The 23509-nt window shown below is 39.1% G+C and overlaps 1 protein-coding gene across 1 annotated transcript in view; it reads left to right on the plus strand.

Annotated features, from left to right (window-relative positions):
• Window positions 1–23509, plus strand: part of LOC126198416 (probable E3 ubiquitin-protein ligase HERC1) — a 747204-nt gene that overhangs the window by 605171 nt on the left and 118524 nt on the right. The window contains exons 57-58 of the mRNA XM_049934719.1: window positions 5522–5843; window positions 20904–21017. Coding sequence (XP_049790676.1) covers window positions 5522–5843; window positions 20904–21017 — 436 coding nt within the window. The remainder of the gene's footprint in view (window positions 1–5521; window positions 5844–20903; window positions 21018–23509) is intronic.

Raw genomic sequence — 23509 nt, forward strand, 5'->3', positions numbered from 1 at the left:
TCTTTCCCCAGATTGTGTTAAATATTGTGTGTCTATTGCCAGCAGCAAATTTATGACATTTTCTTTGAATGGGTTTTTCACATATCTTCAAAATACATTTCATACCTAATTTTTGTTCCTCTCCTGGGGTATTATGAGTAATTTTGCCCCTTCAACTATTTTAGAAGCAATATTCTCTGTTCCAACGTTCTCAAAAGTTTGTTGTGGTTTTTCTTTCAATCTTTGGGGCAGCCTGCAGTCTTCCTTTTCCTGTCAGTGCTTCAATAACCATAAAATTCTTGGCCTCCACTTTCATCAAGCTTGCTTCTGGCATCTTCCAGTAAGCTACGTGAATTGAGGGTGTGAGGAGGTAATATCTTCTCCAGTGGCAAATGTGACTGATGTATCATTTTGAGCAATTGTGGATACAATTGGTGAGGTTTCTGGGTAAAAGATATTTGTAAATCAACTTCAGAAGATCAAAGTTGAAGCTCAAATTCATGTATTTACAATAATGACTGTATCAGTAATTTTAATAATAATATTAATGATAATGATAATAATAATAATAATAATAATAACCCCCGTGGAGGCCCGGGAAAAGAATAGGCCTCCGGTATGTTCTGCCAGTCGTAAAAGGCGACGAAAAGAACAAACCACTAATAGGGCTAACCCCCCTTTTAGTGTGATTACTTGGTTCAGGACAGAACTAAAGAAGCCTCGGACAAGCGCCGTCATGGTCGGGGACGACGCTTGAACCCTATGCCCGCCCACAATGGTAACGACACTGCTAGCCAACTGGAAAATGATTTAAATCCAAATAGAGGTGTTTTGCAGGATATGCTTCCTGCAACCACCCTAAAAGGAAAACAAAGACAGAGGATGAGATGGTCAGATGAAGTTAATCGACACCTCATGTTCTGTTATTACCAAGCAACAAACCTAGGAACCAACACAACTGGATACAGATCACAAGTACACACAACATTTATTACCAGATACCCAGAATTAAAATTTTTAACAGAACAACGACTAGCTGATCAGATCCGTGTAATAATCAAAAATAACAGGATACCCCAGTCAGAATTAGAAAACATCAAACAACAAGTACAACAAATACTAGAACAAAATAATGTGCAATCAGAAGAAGAAGAAGAAAATACAGTAATGGACTCAAACATCCCAGAGCAAACAAACAAAGAACAACACACATCAATTAAACAATCAGAGGAAAACGACATCTTAAGACAGCCACCAGAACAAGCACAAATAGAACACGAAGTGACACACATGTTAGATATAGAAGAGAAATTTCAGCTGACATATATAGAATACAAAGACACAAATACAGACATTAGACCATTCTTGCATAGACCACCAAATAACCCACAAGTCGAAACAACAATAACAACTATCAACACAATCATACACAACAAAATAAATGAAAATACAACAATGGAAGAGTTACAACTACTGGTTTATGTAGGAGCACTCACTACACTAAATATACACACTAGGCAGAGATCAGAACCAACCAACACACAGAAGAAACCCACAAAACCAGCATGGCAACACAGGCTACAGATCAGAATAGAAAAACTGAGAAAAGACGTCGGACAGCTAACACAATTTATAAGAAATGAAATATCAGACAAAAAACGAAAAAGGTTAGGTAAAATCTCACAACAAGAAGCAATGGAGCAATTAGATGAAAAGAAGCAGAAGTTACAAGCATTGGCCAAACGACTTAGAAGATACAAAAAAAAGTGAAAATAGAAGGAAACAAAACCAAACATTCAACACAAACCAAAAGAAATTTTACCAGACAATAGATAACACACACATTAAAATAGACAATCCACCAAACATAACAGACATGGAACACTTCTGGAGCAACATATGGTCAAACCCGGTACAACATAACAGGCATGCACGGTGGATACAAGCAGAAACAGACTCATACAAGATGATACCACAAATGCCTGAAGTGATAATTTTGCAACATGAAGTCACCCGAGCAATTAATTCTACGCACAATTGGAAAGCCCCTGGAAATGATAAAATAGCAAATTTCTGGCTAAAGAAGTTCACCTCAACACATTCACATCTAACTAAATTATTTAACAGTTACATTGCAGACCCATACACATTCCCTGATACACTTACACATGGAATAACCTATCTGAAACCTAAAGATCAAGCAGACACAGCAAACCCAGCTAAATATCGCCCCATAACATGCCTACCAACAATCTACAAAATATTAACTTCAGTCATTACACAGAAATTAATGACACATACAACACAGAACAAAATTATAAATGAAGAACAAAAAGGCTGTTGCAAAGGAGCACGAGGATGTAAAGAGCAACTGATAATAGATGCAGAGGTGACATATCAAGCTAAAACTAAACAAAGGTCACTACACTACGCATACATTGATTACCAAAAAGCTTTTGATAGTGTACCCCACTCATGGTTACTACAGATATTGGAAATATACAAAGTAGATCCTAAATTGATGCAGTTCCTAAACATAGTTATGAAAAACTGGAAAACCACACTTAATATCCAAACAAACTCTAATAATATCACATCACAGCCAATACAGATTAAGCGTGGAATATACCAAGGAGACTCATTAAGTCCTTTCTGGTTCTGCCTTGCTCTGAACCCACTATCCAACATGCTAAACAATACAAATTATGGATACAATATTACTGGAACATACCCACACAAAATCACACATTTGCTATACATGGATGATCTAAAACTACTGGCAGCAACCAATCAACAACTCAACCAATTACTAAAGATAACAGAAGGATTCAGCAATGATATAAGTATGGCTTTTGGAACAGACAAATGTAAGAAAAATAGCATAGTCAAGGGAAAACACACTAAACAAGAAGATTACATATTGGATAACAGCGACTGCATAGAAGCGATGGAAAAAACGGATGCCTATAAATATCTAGGATACAGGCAAAAAATAGGAATAGATAATACAAATATTAAAGAAGAACTAAAAGAAAAATATAGACAAAGACTAACAAAAATATTGAAAACAGAACTGACAGCAAGAAACAAGACAAAAGTTATAAATACTTATGCCATACCAATATTGACCTACTCATTTGGAGTAGTGAAATGGAGTAACACAGACCTAGAAGCACTCAATACACTTACACGATCACAATGCCACAAATATAGAATACATCACATACATTCAGCAACAGAAAGATTCACATTAAGCAGAAAGGAAGGAGGAAGGGGATTTATCGACATAAAAAACCTACATTATGGACAGGTAGACAATTTAAGAAAATTCTTTCTAGAACGAGCAGAAACTAGCAAAATACACAAGGCAATCACTCATATAAATACATCGGCTACACCACTGCAATTTCATAACCACTTCTACAACCCTTTAGATCACATAACATCAACAGATACGAAGAAAGCAAATTGGAAAAAGAAAACACTTCATGGCAAGCACCCATATCATCTAACACAGCCACACATCGATCAAGACGCATCCAACACATGGCTAAGAAAAGGCAATATATACAGTGAGACAGAAGGATTCATGATTGCAATACAGGATCAAACAATAAACACCAGATATTTCAGCAAGCATATTATTAAAGATCCCAATACCACAACAGATAAATGCAGACTTTGTAAACAACAAATAGAAACAGTAGATCACATCACAAGCGGATGTACAATACTAGCAAATACAGAATACCCCAGAAGACATGACAATGTCGCAAAAATAATACATCAACAGCTTGCCTTACAACATAAACTTATAAAACAACACGTTCCTACATACAAGTATGCACCACAAAATGTACTGGAGAATGATGAATACAAATTATACTGGAACAGAACCATTATAACAGATAAAACAACGCCACATAACAAACCTGACATCATACTCACCAATAAAAAGAAGAAATTAACACAACTAATCGAAATATCCATACCCAATACAACAAATATACAAAAGAAAACAGGAGAAAAAATTGAAAAATACATCCAACTGGCTGAGGAAGTCAAAGACATGTGGCATCAGGATAAAGTTGACATCATACCAATTATACTATCAACTACAGGAGTCATACCACACAATATCCACCAATACATCAATGCAATACAGCTACATCCAAACATATATATACAATTACAGAAATCCGTAATTATTGATACATGTTCAATTACCCGAAAGTTCCTAAATGCAATATAACATATACCGTACAGCAAAAAGGAAGTGACGCTTGATAAAGGTCCGCGTCACTCCATTCCTCACCAGACTTAACGTCTGAGAAAGAAAAGATAATAATAATAATCATGAGAAAAACTACCTGTGTCATTAGATAGTCCAGAAAATGTGACTGAGAAACCCATATACGAAATTAATTCTTCTTCTGTGATTGTAGCTTCACTGTTCCTACTATTCTTGCCTATTTCCAAAGCAGAAATGACTAAAGCACAGAATGAGTCAAGTGTGGTATTCCGGTTTACATCACACTTAAGCAAGTGTGGTACTACTAAGTTTTGTAGTGTTAGTGAATTGACGTTAATGCAAGATAAATAATAAAACAATTTTCTTGCCATTGTCAACCACTCTCAGAAAGGAATCTGTGCTTTCATGCCCTAGTCTTAGCCTTAAAACAATTTCTTCCTCAGTAAAAAGATGGTCTTGTAAAAGGCTCCATTTTCATGAACTGAAACTACAACCAAGGAACCACTTCCCAAACCGTGGGAGATACGTAGTAAGCAATGTGCATTTACACTGTACTGTTTACCACATGCAAAACATTCTAATTACATGGTATTTAATTCTTTTACAGTTACACAGTATTTCCATCTATCTTTCCCCTGTGTCATATTTGTGGTATAATTTTGGCTCATTTTCTTTGTAAATTATTAAAAATTTGGCATCCTTGTGGTAAGAGCAGATGCCCTCAGAGTCAAGGATATCAACTGACTGGAAATGCAAAGTTGACAATTTGTCATTCATGCAATATTGTTTCTTCATTGTTGATATGTAACTTTGTGCAATTAACTGAATAAACGGTACTCTGGATTAACAAAATGTCACAATACATCTGCTGATGCATGGCCTAATATTATCATAAGTATTGTCAGCAGCCAGCTTGATTTTCTTAACAGGCCTGTAATACTCTAGTTACAGGTGCAAACTGTATGACCATATGGTAATCAAGATAATCAAAGAAATATCTTTAAAAGAGAAAATGAAGGCATAGTTAATGTAAAATGCATTTAACCACTGTGCTGCATTTGCCACTCAACTCAATTTCTTTGTTCAGATATGTTGCTCACTATATCGTACTACTTCCAACATAAACAAAATGTGCATTAGTTTTTCATGCCTTAGAAGAGATTTCTGAGTTTCCATCTTTACAAAGTGTGTTGCATATTGGTTTTGCTGTTTGGAGCTTTACATCATTATGAACCATTAAAACATCATGTTTTATTGATTAACAAAATAATGTATTCCTTTCCTTTGCAGGATGTGTATATTGCGGCATATACGACATCACGTTTTATGCAAGACAGGGCATTAGCGGCTGCTCGCAGTTCATTGTTGCGCCAAGGTGCAGGAGCACTCCAAGGTTCAATGACACCTTGTCTGAGTGCACTTATTTCTGCTTTGCCACAAGCTCTGAGAACACAGTTCAGTACTGAAAAGCCAGCTGTACTGGGTGGTGAACAGTTGCTACATAGTGATCATCTCAAGTGCTTAGCAGCCTTGGCCCTAATGCTTGGACTAGATCGTGTTCTGTGTTACAAACCGATAGCACCAAATGATGGATGCTACAGTAATACTGTTGGTGAGTATCTAAAATATCAAGGGATTTTATACTTAACTGTGGTCTAGCTGTATTATTTAGAACAGGTTATTGTTGTTGTACTTAACAGAAAACTTTGTTTTGAAACTTAGGATGGAAAATAACAAAGGAAAAGCAGGCTTATGTGGTTTCAGAGGATATAACAAATTAAAGAAAGTACAAAACATTTATTTTATATCACTAAGGAACTACAATAAATTATAGACGTGATACACAAACTAATCAGTTGTAAAAAAGAATTAATGGTCAATACTCACCTGAAGGCAAAATATTTAGTACTGCCAACAGCCACATAAAAATGTAAAAGTGATGATGTCTTCCCATCTTTTAGAACTATTTGCTCCTTCCCCTGGGAGGAGAGAGGTATAGCTTGAGGAAGGAAGAGCAGATCAACCAGACCCCAGGATGAGAGGGTACCAACTGTAGTGAGGATGAGGGTAGGCAAAGATCAAGGGGAGTTGCCAAAGAAAGTAGGATCTTGGAGGTGCAATTCCCGCCCTAAGACTGTAAGGATGGAGTGAGAACTAAGCACAGATTATTGGAAAGAGAAATTAGTTGTGCAGCTAAGAACAAGGACAGCAGAAGAAAAAGGAGAGGGAGGAGAATGGAAGGTGCAAAAGTAAAAACAAGAAAGAAAATAAATGAGACAACTAAATAAAAAATACAGATTAAGTATAGCAGGGTGTTGGGGTGCAAGTTCCATTTCTAGAGATCAGAGAAACTGGTAGTAGATGGGATGATACAAACAGGTCATGCAGTGTAGTAAGCAATCATGTCCATCAGTTATGCTCTTGAGCATCTTCAGCAACTTGATACTCAATGCTTTGTAGGCATGTAGTTTTTCTCTGCCTACTCATGTGCACAATCAGTTTAATGGTGGGTGTGCCTAAATAAAACACTACGCAGTGGACACAAGTTTGTCGATAAATAACATGCTAAGTTTTGCAAGTTGCCTGTCTGTGATATTGTAGCATTTAGCAGTGGTGGGCTCAAGTGAGTGAGTGAGTGAGTGTGTGCTTTTGTAGAATAATGATTTGTTGCATTCAAGAGGATGAAGAGAGGGGGGGGAGGGGGAATTTGTTTGTGAATAAGATCTTCAAGGTGGTAGTAAGAGAGGAACTGTGGGCAAAGTTATTGGTGTAGTAATTGAGGGATGAGGTAGTGGAGATTATAGGTTTGCATGAGGTGCCTAGACTGTAGGGAAGGGAACATTTGATGTGGAAGGGTGGCAGCTGTCAAAGCATAGGTATCAAGCTTATTTGTTGGTTTTATGTAGACTGAGGTTTAGATGTGGGCTTCAGTGAGGAGGAGGTTGTAACGTAATGCATCAATAATAGTACATCATATGTCTCTTTAGTATACATCAAAAAACATGAAAATTTCACTATGTAAACATATATGTATGATGATGATCTAATTTTCAACTTACACCAGTCATTTTATAATGTCACACAGAGTAACAATCAAACTTCAGAGTATAGTTACTCAGTACAATTTTATTTAAATGATGGAAGCATTTGTTCATATTTTAAACACTGTTCAATTTATTGGTCTTCTCTATTAATTGGGATGGTGTCTTTTGTATCAAATTTTAAAGCTTTATCATTAGAATCATCACTCTTGTGGACGATTAAAGTATTAATTGTTTTTAATGAAAATTACATGTTGCAATATTAATTGTTAAAAACATTCATCTTACAAAATTTAGTATTAGAAAACTCTGCATTTTATAAAAGAATTTATTCAAAATGTGCATTACCATGTGTAAATTCATTTGTACAAGTTTCTGTTTATGGTATATTACTAAAGGTTATTAATACAGCAATACTGTAAAAATGTGAACATGTATGAGGGTCAGTGATCCAGTTGGGGAATTGTTCAATAGTTGTGGTGAGTGGTGGATGTACAGTTTGTTTGGCACAAAGAAATTAAGAAAATTGACAGGATGTGTATATTGGACTTCTTTTATTTCAAAGAGTCAAAACTTAAAATTTGTAAATGTATCCCGCAAAAACAAAAAAAAGATACAACCCTTGGACTTCCGAAGTGAACGAGAATGATTTAATAGCTTGATCAACAGTCATGGATCAACAGAAAAGTGTATTGTCTTCTGCACAAAGAACTATTTTTCTATTGTTTGCAGATAACACTTTTACTTTTAGAGCACAATGCAATATCTGAAATGATAATTAAATATGTGCCTGAAATGTGAGCAGGAACTTTACAAGGTCAATGTCAAGGAAAGTGGACTTGGAAAAGGTGTGGATCATTTTGAACTGGGGAGGGAATTAAATGGCTGCAGGAAATGAATGAGATCTTTATCATGAATCCAGACCACAAGGATGTTGTTGTTGTTGTGGTCTTCAGTCCTGAGACTGGTTTCGTGCAGCTCTCCATGCTACTCTATCCTGTGCAAGCTTCTTCATCTCCCAGTACTTACTGCAACCTACATCCTTCTGAATCTGTTTAGTGTATTCATCTCTTGCTCGCCCTCTACGATTTTTACCCTCCACGCTGCCCTCCAATGCTAAATTTGTGATCCCTTGATGCCTCAGAACATGTCCTACCAACCGGTCCCTTCTTCTTGTCAAGTTGTGCCACAAACTCCTCTTCTCCCCACTCCTATTCAATACCTCCTCATTAGCTATGTGATCTACCCATCTAATCTTCAGCATTCTTCTGTAGCACCACATTTTCTATTCTCTTCTTGTCTAAACTATTTATCGTCCATGTCTCACTTCCATACATGACTACACTCCATACAAATACTTTCAGAAATGACTTCCCGTCATTTAAATCTATACTCGATGTTAACAAATTTCTATTCTTCAGAAACGCTTTCCTTGCCATTGTCAGTCTACATTTTATATCCTCTCTACTTCGACCATCATCAGTTATTTTGCTCCCCAAATAGCAAAATTCCTTTACTACTTTAAGTGTCTCATTTCCTAATCTAATTCCCTCAGAATCACCCGACTTAATTCGACTACGTTCCATTATCCTCGTTTTGCTTTTGTTGATGTTCATCTTATACCCTCCTTTCAAGTCACTATACATTCCATTCAACTGCTCTTCCAAGTCCTTTGCTGTCTCTGACAGAATTACAATGTAATCAGCGAACCTCAATTTCTTCTCCATGGATTTTAATACCTACTCCGAATTTTTCTTTTGTTTCCTTTACTGCTTGCTCAATATACAGATCGAATAACATCGGGGACAGGCTACAACCCTGTCTCACTCCCTTCCCAACCGCTGCTTCCCTTTCATGCCTCTCGACTCTTATAACTGCCATCTGGTTTCTGTACAAATTGTAAATAGCCTTTCGCTCCCTGTATTTTAGCCCTGCCACCTTCAGAATTTGAAAGAGAATATTCCAGTCAACATTGTCAAAAGCTTTCTCTAAGTCTACAAGTGCTAGAAACGTAGGTTTGCCTTTCCTTAATCTAGCTTTTAAGATAAGTCGTAGGGTCAGTATTGCCTCACGTGTTACAATATTTCCACGGTATCCAAACTGATCTTCCCCTAGGTCAGCTTCTACTAGTTTTTCCATTCATCTGTAAAGAATTCGTGTTAGCATTTTCAAGCCATGACTTATTAAACTGATAGTTCGTTAATTTTCACATCTGTCAACGCCTGCTTTCTTTGGGATTGGAATTATTATATTCTTGTTGAAGTCCGAGGGTATTTCACCTGTCTCATACATCTTGCTTACCAGATGATAGAGTTTTGTCAGGACTGGCTCTCCCAAGGATGTCAGTAGTTCCAATGGAATGTTGTCTACTCCCGGGGCCTTGTTTCAACTCAGGTCTTTCAGTGCTCTGTCAAACTCTTCACGCAATATCGTATCTCCCATTTCATCTTCATCTAGATACTCTTTCATTTCCATAATATTGTCCTCAAGTACATCGCCCTTGTATAGACCCTCTATATACTCCTTCCACCTTTCTGCTTTCCCTTCTTTGCTTAGAACTGGGTTTCCATCTGAGCTCTTTATATTCATACACGTGGCTCTCTTTTCTCCAAAGGTCTCTTTAATTTTCCTGTAGGCAGTATCTATCTTACCCCTAGTGATATAAGCCTCTACATCCTTACATTTGTCCTCTAGCCATCCCTGCTTAGCCATTTTGCACTTCCTGTCGATCTAATTTTTGAGACGTTTGTATTCCTTTTTGCCTGCTTCATTTACTGCATTTACTACACAAGGATATTGTTGATAAATCATCAAAGCCAGGGGACGAAGCTTCTGAGTCTTGAAAAATGCCTCTTCCATGCAGTCCATAAAAAGATTTATATAGGAAGGTGTCATCCGTGTTTCCGTAGAAGGAGTTCTGTATGCTTGCTCTAGACTAGTCTGTGAGTGTTATCATCATCTCCGAACTTGCCACCTCTGTACGCTTAGAGACTTACCAGTCTCTGCTGCTGCCCATTTAACTATGCTTTCATGACTTGAGTCTTTTGTTGCATCCAAGTAGATTATATCAGCGGAGAGCAAAAACACAAATTCGCAAGTGTGTGTGTGTGTGTGTGTGTGTGTGTGTGTGTGTGTGTGTGTAGCTACAGGGGGGAAAATCATTTAAGTAAGTCTAGAATTTAGCACTAAACACACAAATTTTATTATTATGTACAGCTTCCAAATTGTCTTTTTGGTTTTTTTTATCTACACTCCTGGAAATGGAAAAAAGAACACATTGACACCGGTGTGTCAGACCCACCATACTTGCTCCGGACACTGCGAGAGGGCTGTACAAGCAATCATCACACGCACGGCACAGCGGACACACCAGGAACCACAGTGTTGGCCGTCGAATGGCGCTAGCTGCGCAGCATTTGTGCACCGCCGCCGTCAGTGTCAGCCAGTTTGCCGTGGCATACGGAGCTCCATCGCAGTCTTTAACACTGGTAGCATGCCGCGACAGCGTGGACGTGAACCGTATGTGCAGTTGACGGACTTTGAGCGAGGGCGTATAGTGGGCATGCGGGAGGCCGGGTGGACGTACCGCCGAATTGCTCAACACGTGGGGCGTGAGGTCTCCACAGTACATCGATGTTGTCGCCAGTGGTCGACGGAAGGTGCACGTGCCCGTCGACCTGGGACCGGACCACAGCGACGCACGGATGCACGCCAAGACCGTAGGATCCTACGCAGTGCCGTAGGGGACCGCACCGCCACTTCCCAGCAAATTAGGGACACTGTTGCTCCTGGGGTATCGGCGAGGACCATTCGCAACCGTCTCCATGAAGCTGGGCTACGGTCCCGCACACCGTTAGGCCATCTTCCGCTCACGCCCCAACATCGTGCAGCCCGCCTCCAGTGGTGTCGCGACAGGCGTGAATGGAGGGACGAATGGAGACGTGTCGTCTTCAGCGATGAGAGTCGCTTCTGCCTTGGTGCCAATGATGGTCGTATGCGTGTTTGGCGCCGTGCAGGTGAGCGCCACAATCAGGACTGCATACGACCGAGGCACACAGGGCCAACACCCGGCATCATGGTGTGGGGAGCGATCTCCTACACTGGCCGTACACCACTGGTGATCGTCGAGGGGACACTGAATAGTGCACGGTACATCCAAACCGTCATCGAACCCATCCTTCTACCATTCCTAGACCGGCAAGGGAACTTGCTGTTCCAACAGGACAATGCACGTCCGCATGTATCCCGTGCCACCCAACGTGCTCTAGAAGGTGTAAGTCAACTACCCTGGCCAGCAAGATCTCCGGATCTGTCCCCCATTGAGCATGTTTGGGACTGGATGAAGCGTCGTCTCACGCGGTCTGCACGTCCAGCACGAACGCTGGTCCAACTGAGGCGCCAGGTGGAAATGGCATGGCAAGCCGTTCCACAGGACTACATCCAGCATCTCTACGATCGTCTCCATGGGAGAATAGCAGCCTGTATTGCTGCGAAAGGTGGATATACACTGTACTAGTGCCGACATTGTGCATGCTCTGTTGCCTGTGTCTATGTGCCTGTGGTTCTGTCAGTGTGATCATGTGATGTATCTGACCCCAGGAATGTGTCAATAAAGTTTCCTCTTCCTGGGACAATGAATTCACGGTGTTCTTATTTCAATTTCCAGGAGTGTATTACAAAACTATAGCACTATAGATATTTCTCTTTTTTGTTATTTAATTAGTTAGTTACATTATCTGTACATCATATTCACAGTAAAAGTTGGCAGTTACTGTTGTGCCAAATGTTTTTGAAGCTAAATATCTTAACAGGTCTACTATATGGTTTCATCAATTTAAGTTTTCACCAATATGCAGATCTAAGAATTAGAAATTTTCACTATGCGTATAATTATTATTATTATTATTATTGTTGTTGTTGTTGTTGTTCTTGTTGTTGTTGTTGTTGTTATTGTGTGCTAGGGTAATAGAAGGTGGAATATCTTTGACAGTTTTTTCCATAGTTTAAAGCAAGCCCATTTGTGGCAAACCAGTCAGTAACTTTCATAAAAATGTCATTTACAATTTTCTTTGTTGCTGATTCTATGCAAGGGTTCACAAAAATGCTTGTATTAGGGCATGCTGAAAAGGAATACCTCCAAATGTTTTGTGTGAAGACATTTAAAGCTTTTTAAATAAAACAAATGTTAAAGCTTTTTAAATAAAACAAATGTTATTAATATACTACATCTCTACTCTTCATGTCTCCATGTTTGCAACCCTCTGCCACTAGAAGGCTCTGAGCTGTAGTGTGTAACATGATGCTGTGTAACATAACTATGAGAGTGCTTGAGAAACAGCATGCTGTAATAGAGTCTCGAATTTGAAAAGTTCCTCCATCCATAGAGCACTCTTCCCTTCAGCATGACAATGACAGACCACACACAAATGCTCTGATGCCTTGGGGTCACTGTCATCAGTCATGCTCCATACAGTGCTGACTTGCTCCCATCTGATTTTCATGTGATTCCAGAACTTAAAGAACACCTTTGAGGACTTCACTTTGGTAGTGATGAATAGTGCAAGCAGATCTGAGATTGTCACTCCATCACCAAACAGTCTACAGTGATGCTATCAAATCGGCCTCTCATTGGGAGAAATGTATTGGTCGCCAGAATGACTGTGTTGAGAAATAAACATGTAGATGTGAAGGATAAAGATGTAGAATGTTAATAACATTTGTTTTATTTAAAATGCTTCAAGAGTTTTCACATAAAGATTAGGAGGCATTTGTTTTCAGTATGTCACCATATCATCTGTAAACAGGACTAATTCTGCATCTTGATTCAAATAAAATGGTAGCTCATTAATATAAAGCAAGAACAGTAGTGGACCAATAATCCTACTCTGTGGGACTGCCTTAGTAATTTCTCTCTGTGCAGATAGTGTGGCTCTTTGTATTAGTCAACCAACCTATGGCAACTTGTAGCATTATGTTTCTGAAATAAGAATTAAACCAGGCATGTGTTAAATTATGTAATCCATAAAAACTTAACTCCTCTAATTAAATATTATGATTGACCCAATCAGATGCCTTTGATAAGTGAAGAAGAACCCAATTGGTGATATTTCATAATTTAAAAATTTTGATGTTTGATAAATAAATGTAGAAATAACCATATCGTTAGAGTGGCACTTTTGAAATACAGACTGTGTGGAGTACATTACCTTCCGAAAAAATTTAGAAAATTATGGAAGGAGTGACAGTGGATAGTAGTCATTGCCATCTGTAGTCACACTTCTAACAATAGCATCTTTTAATCTGTCTGCAAGAAACACCCTGAGTTAATGATACATTATATAAGTGAATAAGTACATTACATATTGCTGGTGATATTATTATGTTGTACTTAATCAATTTTAATTTTTTTATTCTCAATGCAAGAACATAGTCTTACAAATTAAATATATATTCATGAAAACTATGTATGAGGGATGATCAGAAAGTAACGCATAATAATGTTACTAGCAAAAATTTTAATAGGTAACAAAACAAAACAAAAATACAAATGTTTTTACATCTTTTATCTACTTTTCTACACAGTCTCCAACATTCTCAACACATCTTGGTACCGGTTTCAGTCTGCCTTTTCACTGAAGTCCATTTGGTGGGAATATAGCCATCTGCAGACTGCTGAGTTCACTTTTTCTTCTGTGTTGGCAGACCAGGAATTTCTTCATGGGACCAAACAGGTGAAAGTCTTACAGTGTAAGACCAGACTGTATGGTGGATGCTGGAGCATCTCTCACACAAATTTGGCAAGTTTATCATGAACAGGAGCAGCAACATGGGAGCAAGCATTGTCATATATAAGGCTGACACCCTCAGCATTAACGTTGTCGCATTTGTCACAAATGGCATGACACAATGTAACCAAAGTTTTAATGTAGGCTGCAGCAATCACTGTGGTCACATGTTCAGCAAAGTCCACCAATAACACACCATGCATGTCCCAGAACTCTATCAAAAGCACTTCTCTGACAGACTGAATCACTCTGAATTCTTTCCTTACTGGGGAGCCAGCATGTTTCCACTCCCTAGAGGTCTGCCTAGGTTTTGGACAAGCAGTATGCAGTGGTATACCCATAATACATGCAGAAAGTCATACCCTTCTATGGTATAATGTGTTACGTGATCCAAGCTAGTCTCATTCGATGCCCTTGTGGCACTCTGTCAGGTTCTTAGGCACCCAGTGAGCACTAACTTTGCTAAATTTTAATGTACCATGAACAGTATCTTACACCATACTGTAGGAAATGTTAAACTGCTGTGATAAGTCCTGCAGTTGCACACAACCGTTGTTCAAAATTGCTGCCTCAATGGCTTCGACATTTTGCAGTTTGTGGTTGTTACTGGCTGCCCAGAGTGTGGTAAACCACTAAGGTTCACACAGTCCTCTTGGAAGAACACACGTCCGCAGCTCGTGGTCGTGCAGTAGCGTTCTCGCTTCCCGCGCCCGGGTTCCCTGGTTCGATTCCCGGCGGGGTCAGGAATTTTCTCTGCCTCGTGATGACTGGGTGTTGTGTGATGTCCTTAGGTTAGTTAGGTTTAAGTAGTTCTAAGTTCTAGGGGACTGATGACCATAGATGTTAAGTCCCATAGTGCTCAGAGCCATTTTAACCATTTTTGAAGAACACACACCACCTGAAGAAATTGCTACAGTCCATGCCGTCATCCCCATACAAGCAATGCATTTATCTGTGAATTTCACTTGGTTTATGCCCTTTGGCCCATACATATCAAACTACTCTTTGCTGCTCTTCACAAGCTGATGATGGTAACATTCACACAATTCACAATTTTTGTTTTTTAGTTTGTAGCATAAACCTCAATCTGTATCATCATGAAATTTCAGCTTCAGTTCCAGTGGAGAAAAAACTTATTGTGCTTTACATTCCAATCCTCCATTATATTCCAATAAAATTTTTCTTTTGGTGGTATAAAAGGAAAGATAGACTAGAGTTTAACATTGTTTGATGATAAGACCATTAGAGATGGGGCACAAGCTGTGATTGGGAAGGACGTCAGCTGCATCCTTCTTCTAAGGAGTGAGCCTGACATTTACAAGCAATTTAGGAAAACGATAAAAACATTAAACTTGATGGCTAAACAGATATTTGATCTTTCGTCCTCCCAATTTTAACTCCAGTATGTTAATATTGTCCCTTCACTCTCAGTTATCTTGTGTAGTGTGCTTTTTTTATATTCATTAAGGAGCAGAAACAGATGTTTCAGGTATTTGTATATCAGAGAGAAAACAACAATATGGAAAGGATAGATTGCTACTCATCACATACAGGAGACATTGAGTAACAGATAGGCACAATGAAAAAGAATGCTGGAATATTTCGCTTGATCAGAAGTAGAACAACACACAAGCACTACACCCATACAAAGACATGCGGTCACTGTGATCTCCAGGCACTAAGGCCTGACATTGACTTTGTCTGAGGTGTACAGCAATCTAGCTAGGGTAGGGAAGGGGAGGGATAGCAGGATAAGGGTGGGGAAACATTGCTAGTGCTACCTATGGGGGTGTACAGGGACATTGCAGAGATATGGAAGTGGTCCGCTTGGTGCCACCATCAGGAGGCTGTGCTGTTGGAGGGAGGGGAGGGGCAGGGAGATTTGAGAGGAGACGATTAAAGAAGGGGAAAGAGCTATGCAGGTGCACTGGTGGGATTGAAGGCTTGTGTAGAGCTGGAGTGGGAGTAGGGAAAGGGATAGATGAGTGGAGGACAGCGAATAGCAAAGGTTGAGGCCAGGGGGTTATGAGAATGGAGGATATGTTGCGGAGAGAGCTCGTGCCTGCACAATTCAAAAAAGTTGGTAGGAAGAATCCAGATCACAGAGACTGTTAAGCAATAATTAAAGTGAGAAACATGTTCAGCAAATGGGTGGTCCAGCTGTTTATTGGCTGTGGTCATTCAGGTGCACAGGCAACTACATACAATATGGCACAGTAGTTTCAACTAAATTGGTAGATCAGATGGTGCTTTCACAAGTGATCCTGCCTTTTATGGAGTAAGAGATGCCAGTGACAGAACTGGAGTAGATGATAGCAGTAGTCTGTATGGGACAGAACTTGCACCTCATTAGATCACCAGAATTTGACCCATGAGGCAAGGAGTAGGAAAAAGGAATGTAGTGAGAACGACAAGCATATTGTGTAGGTTGGATAGTCAGTGGAATACCAGTGTGAGGAGAGGGAGGATAGTGGAGAGGATATTTCTTATTTCAGGGCACAATAAGAGGTAATCAAAACCGTGGTGGAAAAAGTGATTCATTGTCTCCAGTCATGTATGGTATTGTGTCACAAGAGGAGTGACTGGAATGGTGTGTATGTGGAGGATAGTAGGTGACTGGTGAGATAGGACCTGCAACATATCCTCCAGTGTGATGTTTGGCATGAGAAGGGAGTTAGTTTCAGGGGAAAGGTTTTGGGATGGACCTAGGGATTTGAGGAGGACTGGAATCCTGCTGGATTTGTGGACTGGGGTCACTATGGCAGGGCTTGTAGATGGACTTATCTGACAGCTGGCAGAGTCCTTTCGTCGGTAATCCCAGCAGGTCAGAATCATAGTAGTGGGGCTTTTGTCAGCAGGTAGGATTATAAGATCAGGATCAGTTTTGTAGTTGGTGGATTGCAATTCTTTCTACTAATATGAGGTTGGTTTCCATTTTGATTGGTTTGGGGAGTGATGGTGAGGCAAAGTTTGAGGCTGGGAAATTCTGGAAAGTTTATAAGGATTAATTTGGAGGCAGTGGGGTGTGGTTCACAGTTAGATGGAGGAATAAATAGAATAAGTCACAGTTCAGTACTGGTTTTGGATTGAGTCTGATTTGTGGGATTAATGGTGAAAAACTGTTTCAGCTGTAGGGACCTGGAGAAGGAGAGAAGGTCTAGAAGAAACTCAGCTTGATGTGATATAGGAATGGGGAAGAATGTAAGGCCTTTGGAAAGGACCAATATTTCTGTGGGACAGAGCTTTTAGAAGGATAAGTTCATGGCTTTTGCAGGTCTGTTTGGACGTGCATTCTGTCAAGTGGCAGGATGGAGTTTCTGAAGGTGTGTTAAAAGTAATATGTCTGCAAGGCATAGTTTTTTTTACTATAAGGGGATATGAGGGAGGTTTGGGGAAGGCTCTTATAGTGGTGGTGGGTAGTGGTATTTGAAGGTGGGAGTATGGGGTAAACATATTGGACAGCTTTTGGAGATGGCATTGTGCATCCTGCTCTAATTTGTGGTTAGCAAGGTTTTCCGTTTGGGAGATGGGATGGAGGAATTTGAAATTGCAGAGCAAGGTAATGTTTGGGAGGAGGTAGTGCAAGGAGATTTGGCCCTGATTTGTATGGTTTTGCTGGACTAGGTTGGTGAGGGCTATGGACTGATTTAATTTGAACAGACAGAGGTCATTGTGGAAAGAGGGGTTGCAGCCAGGGACTGGTAATTTGATGTTCAGTCCTTTGGGGAGATATATCAAAGAACATATTATTAAGATTATAGTGTGCTTTTTGTTCTTGTTGTTCGTAGTGGTGGTGGTCTTCAATTTGAATACTAGTTTGATGCAGCTTTACATGCTGTTCTATCCTGTGCATGCCTCTCCATCTCAAAATAACTACTGCAACCTACATCTGTGTGAACCACTTACTGTATTCATCCCTTGGTCTCCTTTTACATTCCCCCACCCCCCCACAACCCAACCCCCACCCTTCACTCTTATTACCAAACTGATGATTCCTTCATGCTTCAAGATATGTCCTATTAACCAATCTCTTCTTGCAGTTAAGTTGTGCAATAAATTTCTTTTCTCTTGAATTTGTTCAGTACCTCCTCATTAGTTCCTCAATCTACCCATCCAATCTTCAGCATTCTTCTGTATTACCTTGTGTGTTATTTAAAAATTAAAAACAACAAACTTTTGTCAAGAAAAGATTCTTATTTGTTTTACTTTCTAACCCAAGTTGGTGGAGATCAGCAAGGGTTATAAGGGGGTAGGATGAAGTGTGAGAGCAAAGTGTTTGGAGGTGTGGAGGAATGGACTCTACTTTTCATGTATTTGCCCCACAGCCCTCGTGCGTGTAGTTATCCTTCTGGTGTAGAGGGCAGTATAGCCAAGCTGGCAGTATCATGCAGAGTTTGTGAATTTTCAGGGATGGCTGCATTGTATAAGTCAGCCATGTTTACAGCAGAGGCATGTGATGGATATGTTTAAACCAGTGTAGCACAGCTTTATTAATTTTTTTGTGTGATGAAGGTGCGACAAGAAGTGAATTTTCTCATTGAATATAACCTGTCTGTGGGATGGCATGCTTCACATATGTAGTTTTGAAATGGCCAGTAGAGTACAGTGTGCCTCCCTCAACCTGCACATATACTTGTAATCAGCACCAAAATAATTTCTCATGTTGAAATGTCAGTGAAAGAGAATCATCATATAACTGTACAAGCGCTGTCACCTGCTTTGAACATTGGCATGTACTCGTAATTCTTACACACATTGCTGTGTACAGAAATGGGGATATTTAGAATTATGTGCATATTAAGTACCCTGAGATATTTATAGTGAGCAGAGAGGCATACACTTAAGTAGGTGACTGGATTATCTGACCCAGTTCCAGAAGGACAGGAGAGTGTTCGTAGAGTGCATTGTAATGATGAATGAAATGGTGTCACTGTTTCTAAAAGACAACAAAAATGATGAGTCTGGAATGTAGACATCCATCACTGCCCAGGACAAAGAAGTCTCAGTCATTGCAGTTGCTGGAAAGTTTGTTTGAGCCTTTTCTGTGATATCCAGGGGTTTCTGATGTTGGAATGGCACCAGTGAAGATCACAATCAGTGTCCAATGCTGATACACATTACACTTGTAGAGCCATTGAAAGCAAGCAATCAGAAACACTGTTACATGATATGATTTTCCTCCATTGTAATGCAATGTCAGTGCTACACAGGATACTCAGCTTCTTTTCCAATGGGACATGCTGGACCGTTGACCTTGCAGCTTGGATCTGTTGACTTGGGATTACCATGTGTCTCTGTCCCTTAAAGAAGGCCCTGAAAGATCACTGCTTCAACTTTGATCAAGCTGTGTGTGATGCTGTGGATGAGTGTCTGTCATCAGCCTTCATCTTTCTTCATGAGAGTTATAGAAAAACGTGTACAATGTTTAAACAGTTGCCTAAACAATGGCATGATTGTTGGGTCTCTTGAAGCCATATTATTCTGCTTCCCGATTGCTGCAGTATTAATTTCTCAATCTGTAATGTCTCAAACATTGGTCTATGTTTCATTTGAATGACTCTTAACTTTACTTCCAAATAAAATCTTTTAGCTTCTAGCACTTTACAGATCATGCTGCCATGTGACACTGTTTTTGGCTTTTTCTGTGAAAGTTGGCTTTTTTATGCTCAGATGCTGCCTTTGACTAGTTTCATGTGGTTTCTACACATTCTTGTTCATTACCTGTAAGTTGTGACCTTACAACACAGCCATTTTGCATTATTGTGACCACCTGCTTGTAGCTAGAGCAACTACCAATTGCTGCATTCATAGCGGTCAGACAAGCTAGAAGAGAATTAATCAGAAGCCGTTATTTCCACTGCTTCTCACAACTGTTGAAGGCAGTATGGATGAGGATTCATGCAGTGCATACAGCAATAGAGGCAAGGTTGAAACTTTGCAGTCGTTATGTTCGTTCAGTGCTGTAGGTGTCTGTCTATGTGCCAAAGCAAATTATCTTGCTGGAAGGTCACATCTTACCAGTTTGCTCCAAAGAGGATTTATAACCAAATAATTAAAAGATGTCTTTCACACAGTTTAATGGTTCCTAAAGCACGGCAAAAACATTTTATAACTCTGGGTATAGTGACTTGTGTTTGTTCACAAATTAGCCATGGAGTGGGTGTTTTTCTATGTTTCATGCTATACAGGTAACAGTCTAATTCCTAGACCCTGAGAAAATTCAGTTTTTTCTGTCAATGCACCTTCATTAGTGTAGGTGTGGAAAGGATTCATATTAGATGAGGGATCCATACACAGATACGTGAAGCTGGTTACGTTCAATTTATTTGGACACTGAGATGTTCCACTGCAGTGTACTGAGTGATCACTATATATTGTACATGTCCTGGCTGCCTCTGATATCAATGCAGCATCAAGTTCCACAGTTTTCACAGTGGTGTCATTAGTACACTTTCACATCACTTACAGCCACAGATGCAGTGCTTGAAATGTGTACAGAGCATTTTTCAGTTACCAAAATGACTGCATTTCCACATTATATAGTCATGAGCTATGTACTGCAGACATCATATCTCAGAGGAATTCACAATAATGCTACTTAGCATCCCTGTTTTCTGGCAATGGCACCTGTGAAGTCATTCATTAAACTACAGTGAGATTCTAATTTGTTTCCAATTCCTGTTTAGGACTGTAATATTGTACTGTATAGTGTATTCTTATGTTTATTTCTGTGTTTGAACTAGGTGCGTAGTAATTGGGGGACTTTGTTAGGTGATATAATGTATTCCAGTTGCTAAATATGTAAAATTAAACATTTTTATATTTCTTTTTTTTTTTTTTCGATAGTAAGAGACTGGCAATGGCTTCAAGTGCTTAGTGTAGCTGTACGCACTGCTGATGGGCTTGTGAACCGAACAAAGCTGCCCACTGAGTTCACAGCTGACATGAGCCTCACTTACGGTTAGTATCTTGGTATAATGTTAATTTTTACATTCTGTGTAATTGCATCTTTCAGTTATGGCTGAGACTGAATTTTCTTCTGCTCTTACCTTAAGAAAACTTTATTCATTTCTAATTTTATTTAATTAATATTTTTTGAAAAATATGAAAATATTTATCAGCAATTATGTTTAATATGCATAGAAACATTGCAGAACCCCTTTGCCATATGTGTGTTTTATGTTGTTATTTACTAATTTGGGTTGCTCTTTGAAATTTCTGTGTATTGTGTTTTATCCCAAAGAATGTTCAGTTTGAAAAAATAGCAAAGAAATTTCTTAAAATATCAAATGACTTGACTCCTCATCAAGTTAGATTTATTTAGTTTGTATTTGCTGTTGCATTTTACTCTAGAAGTATCACAACTTCAGCACTTGGTCCTCCTCTTCTTTCAGGATCTTTGCAGGTCTCATAGTTCATATCAAAATTGTCCTGAGAAGATTTATTTCGTTTAATACAACATTTAATGGTACAAGTCTGCTTGGTAGTATCCTGCATCTTGACTCTCAGTGTGAGCACTAAAAGCACTTCCAGTTTAAGTGTAATCTTCACACTCTAAGTGCTTGAAAAATTTGTCCAGATACTTATCGAACACACCCTCTTAACAGCTCCCATTAATGCACTGCAGGTTTAGTCATTACGTTAAATATGCTACAGTCAAGATGGGTTAATACATACCTTCAGTTAATAAAGGAATGCTACTTTTTTCCACTGCAGGTGTATTTATTTTAAGTTCTTCTTCATTGCCCATGAATATGATAAAACAAAGAGAAAATGTCAATAAATACAGCCTAAGAGACAAACGCTGCTTTCATTTAATAAATTTATGACTCTGGTGCCCATTATGAAGAAGATTCAGTTACTTCTTCACATAGACAGGAGAAAGTCAATGCTCTTGCTTGGTAATAGGCAATGACAATATGTTACTGAAATGACTTCACAGTATGAAGCTAGTGTTTTGTAACCTCACAAGATTGGTCTAGCACAATCGTACCTTGTCCATGAAGTAAAAAAAAAGTTCTGCTCAGCTGACTAAATTAATTAAAAATAATTATTGGCAGAATACTGGTGGCCAGTAGATCAATGTACAAAATCAGTTAGCTGTGTCTGATATTGAAATCCAAAGTTTCAAAAAATAATAACAACCTATGAAGTGTATACTGACTGAAATAAACAAATGGAAAATCAAAATAGAGTGCATATTTTTTGAGAGATGGGTTTGTGTAGATACATTTGGTCACTTAATAGAGTAACAATTTTCTTTCCCAAAACTCCACAATGGAAATTTCAGTTCAGTACCCAACACAAAAAAGTTGTTTGGTAAAGTGCAACAGTGTAGTGTGTTTGCGATCGAGAGAACAAAAAGAGGTGAACCACATGAAATAAAATTAACATGCTTTATATAATGCAAATGTAATTAAAATTTATCTAAAATTATTCCTTGCTAAATAATTACAATATATTTCACACATTTAACTCTGACTTACTGGTTTACAGCAAACTCAGTATTAGCAAAGTGAAAAGGCCGGTCTTATGCTGAATGTGAAGAAAACGAAAATTATGGCAACTACACCTACCAATTCGTGGGATATAGCAGGAGAAACCATGGAGGTAGTGACTACATTCAGTTACCTTGGTTCCCAGATCTCTGCTGACGGCGACTGCAGCCATGAAATCCGGAGACACCTGTTGCTCGGTAGACAGGCGATGTCAAACCTTGACAAGGTTATAAGGTCCAGAGATATAACACTAGCAACAAAGATCCGTATTGTGAGGGCTATGGTCTTTCCAGTTGTGATGCATGGATGTGAGACCTGGACCATTAGAAAGGCTGAACGGCGAAGAATTGACTCCTTCGAATTATGGTGTTGGAGGAAACTTCTTAGAGTTCCATCGACTGCAAAGAGAACCAACAGATCAATATTGGAGCAAATTAAACCAGATTTCTCCCTGGAAGGTCTAATGTTAAAACAAAATCTGATCTACTTTGGACACACAATGCGAAGACATGCCTCGCTGGAAAATACATTAATGCTGGGGAAGATTGAAGGAACTAGAAGAAGAGGACGTCAGAGGATGAGATGGATCGATGGCATCACAGAAGCAATTTGTTCCAACCTGGAAGGTCTATGGGAGAAAGTGCAAGACAGGAAAAAGTGGCGTGATTTGGTTCATGGGGTCACGAAGAGTCGGAACCGACTAAACGAATAGAGAGAGAGAAAATACTTCAACATTGTAGTAGCAGTTTCATTAGATCAGCCATGCCCTCTTTTCATGAAAGTAATGTATCATTTCTTAGCTGTTGTAATAAAAAAAAAAGACTTCTGTATTTTCTAATATTTAATTATACATAAAACACACAAAAAATCAGTTGCACTCTCAATTATTTATCAAGTTTTGGGGCGTGCAGTTCATAGTTCTGCAATTTATGTATGTCAGATACAGTCCTTTCA

Source organism: Schistocerca nitens, chromosome 8 (assembly GCF_023898315.1).
Source record: "Schistocerca nitens isolate TAMUIC-IGC-003100 chromosome 8, iqSchNite1.1, whole genome shotgun sequence".
In the NCBI taxonomy this organism is placed as follows: domain Eukaryota; kingdom Metazoa; phylum Arthropoda; class Insecta; order Orthoptera; family Acrididae; genus Schistocerca; species Schistocerca nitens.